Source organism: Perkinsus marinus, assembly GCF_000006405.1.
Source record: "Perkinsus marinus ATCC 50983 genomic scaffold scf_1104296935302, whole genome shotgun sequence".
Classification (NCBI taxonomy): domain Eukaryota; phylum Perkinsozoa; order Perkinsida; family Perkinsidae; genus Perkinsus; species Perkinsus marinus.
This window is the reverse complement of record NW_003214508.1, coordinates 568,126-572,195: the sequence shown is the minus strand read 5'-3', so window position 1 is coordinate 572,195 and position 4,070 is coordinate 568,126. Positions and strand designations below refer to the sequence as shown.

The following is a 4,070-nucleotide window of genomic DNA, read 5'->3' as shown; positions in this document are numbered from 1 at the left end:
CTTGGGAGTTGCTCCGTCAAGCGTACCTTCGAGGAGGAAAATCTTACCGTTCTTTCCGTTAGGAGCAACTCTTTAAAACTTCTCCGTAAAACTTTTATTTTTGAAGAGCGTAAGGAATTCCTAGGCTAGAAATCCTAGCTCTAAGGTATCCCCTTAGGAACTGAAAGGATCACCAGGAGCAGTCCCGGGTTGTCCTCTGAAATTGATGTCCACTTCGGCGGAATTGCTTTTCTCAGTCAGGACATCGCAATCCTTATGCGCGATACTATTTGCCGACTCGATTTCTGAATGATGTAGAGCACCTCGGAGTCTGTACTCTCAGGTATCCACGTTCATCCCAGGAACAAGTGTCCAACACTAGCTTGCGCAAAGCGTTCAGGTTTTTTCAGATAAGACAAAAAAAGAATACAAAAAAGTTCCTGACAATAATGTCAGTTGAAATTATACTCGACAGGGCCAAAACATACGTGTAAAAAAGAGAGAATGGGTATACAGCTAGCGACTCACTGAATTTGCCAGTGCGACTAGCAAAAGCTGCCCGTTGATAGGGGACTGGCCCCGGTGTTGCTATCGTTCACGATCGATATTATTCCTGTAATCAGCACTATTATGGCCCCGAGAGCGGCAAGACTGGACAATAGAAAAGCCAGGATACTCGTACGTCCTGTTCGTCGCATGATCCTCGTTAGAATTATATCGCCGGTAAGAGCACCGCAGAAGGGAAGAGCGATGATCCAAAGGGCGGATGCATCAGGTAGATATCCACCGAGACCAAAGGAGAGGGCAAGGCCTGAGCAATACATGCTATCGAGAGACCCTGAAGGGCATGCTCTTACTCGAACTGTTAACTAGAATGACCACTGAGCCAGTGCCTGATGCCTGAGGTGGTGTCAAGCCGGTGAACATGACCAACGGAGTAATGATGATACCGCCACTGATTCCCACTACTGCTGCTAAAAAACCAATACCTGACAGAACGTGGATCACGAAGCGATCACGTCGAAACCGCGGCGACTATCTACTAGGAACTTCGGGTTTCAAGTGCTCACCTAGCAACGATCCAGACAAGGTCAATGCAGCTTTCGAAGATCCAGGCGATCGGTCGATCAGGGCGTATGCGAGCGGAACCATCAAGAGAACCACAACGACAACAACAGAGAGAGCCCAGTACAAGCCTTCACAATAGGATATACCAACTATACCTAGCAACAGTGATAGTGGAGCACTAAGGTAAATAGTGGCCTACTTCTAGTTGAAGAGGATCCTAGGATAAGTCTAGACAAGATCACCAATATCCATACGGCGAAGATGGTGATCACGCAGGCCACAGCCTTGCGCCTCGTTATCGGCCGCAGTAGCGGTGGTACGACCGTTTCAACTGTACTCGAAGCTGGCACTTTGAGAGTGCCCCCTGCAGAGACTTCCGCATCTCGCTTCGCTTTTTCTTTCTCTGATGTTTCTGCTCGCCATAAATGGAAGCCCTTCAATAATGACATAGCCGATCCGAAGAGTGCCGTGATAACGTAGAGAATCAGCTGGATGAGCACGGGTAACCAGGAGTAAATATATATACCGATTAAACCACCGACTATCATGCATGGCAACATGAGCACCACATACGGTAGATTGATCACTCTACCTCTACGCCTTGAGGTATATTGCGCGTGCAGAGAGAAAAGGACCTTGAAAATATAAATGTCTATCCTCAAGGGCAAAGTACATCCTTACCTTAGCGACCGTAGCCGACATTATAAGCCCTTGACTCATCGCAGTTGCATTCTTGGACGGAAGGCGTCCCACCAGATTCAGTAGAGGCACGAAGAGAATACCTCCGCCCACTCCAGGTGGCATGCACAGCATCGCAATGATGAAGACCAGGGGAGCGACGATTCCAATGTTCTCGATATGAACGGTGTCCATGGTGAGCACAAACTACAAATCGCATGAAGTGAGCAAGCAAATGAGTTGGCTATATGTCAGCTGTTTGAGGATGGTGTCTCAAATAGGTTGTGTGAGTTGGGCTTCAGCAGATGGGGAAATGAGAGGCTACACAGAAAAAATGTGGGGTCGTAAGCCGTAACGATGCCGAAAAGACTTAGCAAACAATGCCTCAGGGAAAGGATGCATTGAGCGGGGCCGATCGCGCACGTGACAACCGGCGTCACGATACTGTGCGCGTGGTCTCGTGTTTTCTAGAAACACAGGGGATGCCCTTGGAGTGGGTATTCGACACATAGCCGTTCCGAGTATGGGTCGGGTCCTACACTGCAGAGAGGATGGAAGATTAGCTATGCCCACACGCACAATGGGTAGGAACAGTAACAGCGACGCCCGACAGCACTCACTTGACATGAAGGCTAGATGGATGCTCACAGTGGGGTCATCACGACATTCCATCAATCGCTGAGAGAAGACAAGGCCACAACAGTGCAGTTAAAATGGCTCCAACATAGGCAACTAACAATGGGAGCCTCAACCACTGAAATTATTCAGTCGAAAGCGAAATAATTTGACAATAATCTGAGCTTCCCAGAGAACGACTACAAAACACCTATGAGTGGCTCGGATACCTCAATTACGACATTCGGGCACCCATTTCCAAGGGCCTGTTTGGGTATCTACGCCCGTGATGCCACTAATTTCTCACCGCGTCACTAACCTATACTATTGGGCCAGTTTCACAAGGATACTCAACTTAAGGCGCTCGAAGGTTAGGAGCCACTTGAGGAGTTACTCGAGGTATACTGAAGGCGTTACTTAAGTTTAAGGCGCAATTTGCTCCTATGAAACAGGCCTATTGTGCGAGTGTATAAATCGTGTGTCACGCTCCTCTTTATGCACAACTTTGAGTCCAGTTTGGTCCCATACCACCCTCGCAGTTACTCGAACAACGAGCACTTGCTTGAAATCTCGCTAAACTTCAACGACTGTTTGTGGGATGCGATGAGGTCCTTCTATTCGGAAGGTCTCTGGTTCGACTCCTGCGGGGTGCATTATTCAAACGCGGTACTAAAGTATACGTTCAAGAAGGACCAATTCTTCCTAAAGGAAACTCAGGGCGTAAAGGTTGCATGTCATAGAATGCTCGAGTGTCTGCATTGAAACCTTGCGTGCTTTGAGAATTGCCAATCTGCAACTTATAGTGTTTACTCAAGCAGTGAAATGATTAACCGGGTTCACTCGAGGTTACTTAAAGCAAACTTGAGGCCTTCCTTGACTCCTACGTTCAACTGCTGCTATGAAACAAGCTCGGTGGTGTCAGGGTCGACGAGCTAGCTTTGGACGAGGTTACTTTTGTACATTCTAAGTTGTACATCAGCACGCCTCTCTGTCCCTGTATTATAAACGCTTTGATGAGCTCAACACACGCTTCGCTCAACGCCGACTTGCGCGACTATATTCTGACACTGTGTAAGGCTGATAGTGTTGAGCTAACAGTGTTAGCGTAACACTGTGAAGCGTTTGTGCTGTGTGGAGCCCTCTGGAGCCCATCCGCCAGCACTGAACATCGCTAGTAGTTTTTCTGTCTTATTTGAGAATTATGTCTGACACTGAGTCCCCTGACGAAACTCCCGCTGTTGTGATTGATAACGGCAGTGGTCTTTGTAAGGCGGGCTTCGCAGGTGACGACGCCCCTCGAGCCATCTTCCCCTCCATTGTGGGGAGGCCTAAGATGTGAGCAAAATCCATTGTCACTATATATGTCATGTTACGGTGGCTTCTTGTCAGGCCCGGCATCATGGTTGGTATGGACCAGAGGGAGTGGTACGTTGGTGACGAGGCTCAGTCCAAGAGAGGAGTTCTCACTCTGAAGTATCCTATTGAGCACGGTATTGTCACCAACTGGGACGACGTGGAGAAAATATGGCATCATACCTTCTATAATGAGCTTCGAGTTCAGCCTGAGGACCACCCGGTAGGTGCACATTTGGTCATTGTCACTATCAATTCTCGTTAGGTGCTCCTCACTGAGGCGCCCTTGAACCCCAAGGCGAATAGAGAGCGCATGGTGCAGATTATGTTTGAGGTATTCAACGTGCCAGGCGTGCATGTCCAGATCCAGGCTGTGC

At 48.5% G+C, this 4,070-nt stretch overlaps 2 protein-coding genes across 2 annotated transcripts in view; one reads left to right on the top strand and one right to left on the bottom strand.

Annotated features, from left to right (window-relative positions):
• Window positions 1–607: 607 nt before the first annotated feature.
• Pmar_PMAR003463 (conserved hypothetical protein) lies at window positions 608–1,920 on the bottom strand (the record flags this gene model as incomplete). Its single annotated transcript, XM_002784158.1, has 6 exons — window positions 608–630; window positions 662–790; window positions 837–968; window positions 1,050–1,202; window positions 1,247–1,682; window positions 1,729–1,920. 6 exons carry the CDS (start codon window positions 1,918–1,920, stop codon window positions 608–610), a joined length of 1,065 nt encoding a protein of 354 aa, XP_002784204.1.
• A 1,621-nt stretch (window positions 1,921–3,541) lies between these two features.
• Window positions 3,542–4,070, top strand: part of Pmar_PMAR003462 (actin, putative) — a gene marked incomplete at both ends in the record, with an annotated part of 660 nt that continues 131 nt past the window's right edge. Inside the window, 3 exons of the mRNA XM_002784157.1 lie at window positions 3,542–3,675; window positions 3,730–3,916; window positions 3,959–4,070. Of these exons, the coding sequence (XP_002784203.1) occupies window positions 3,542–3,675; window positions 3,730–3,916; window positions 3,959–4,070 (433 nt within the window). The remainder of the gene's footprint in view (window positions 3,676–3,729; window positions 3,917–3,958) is intronic.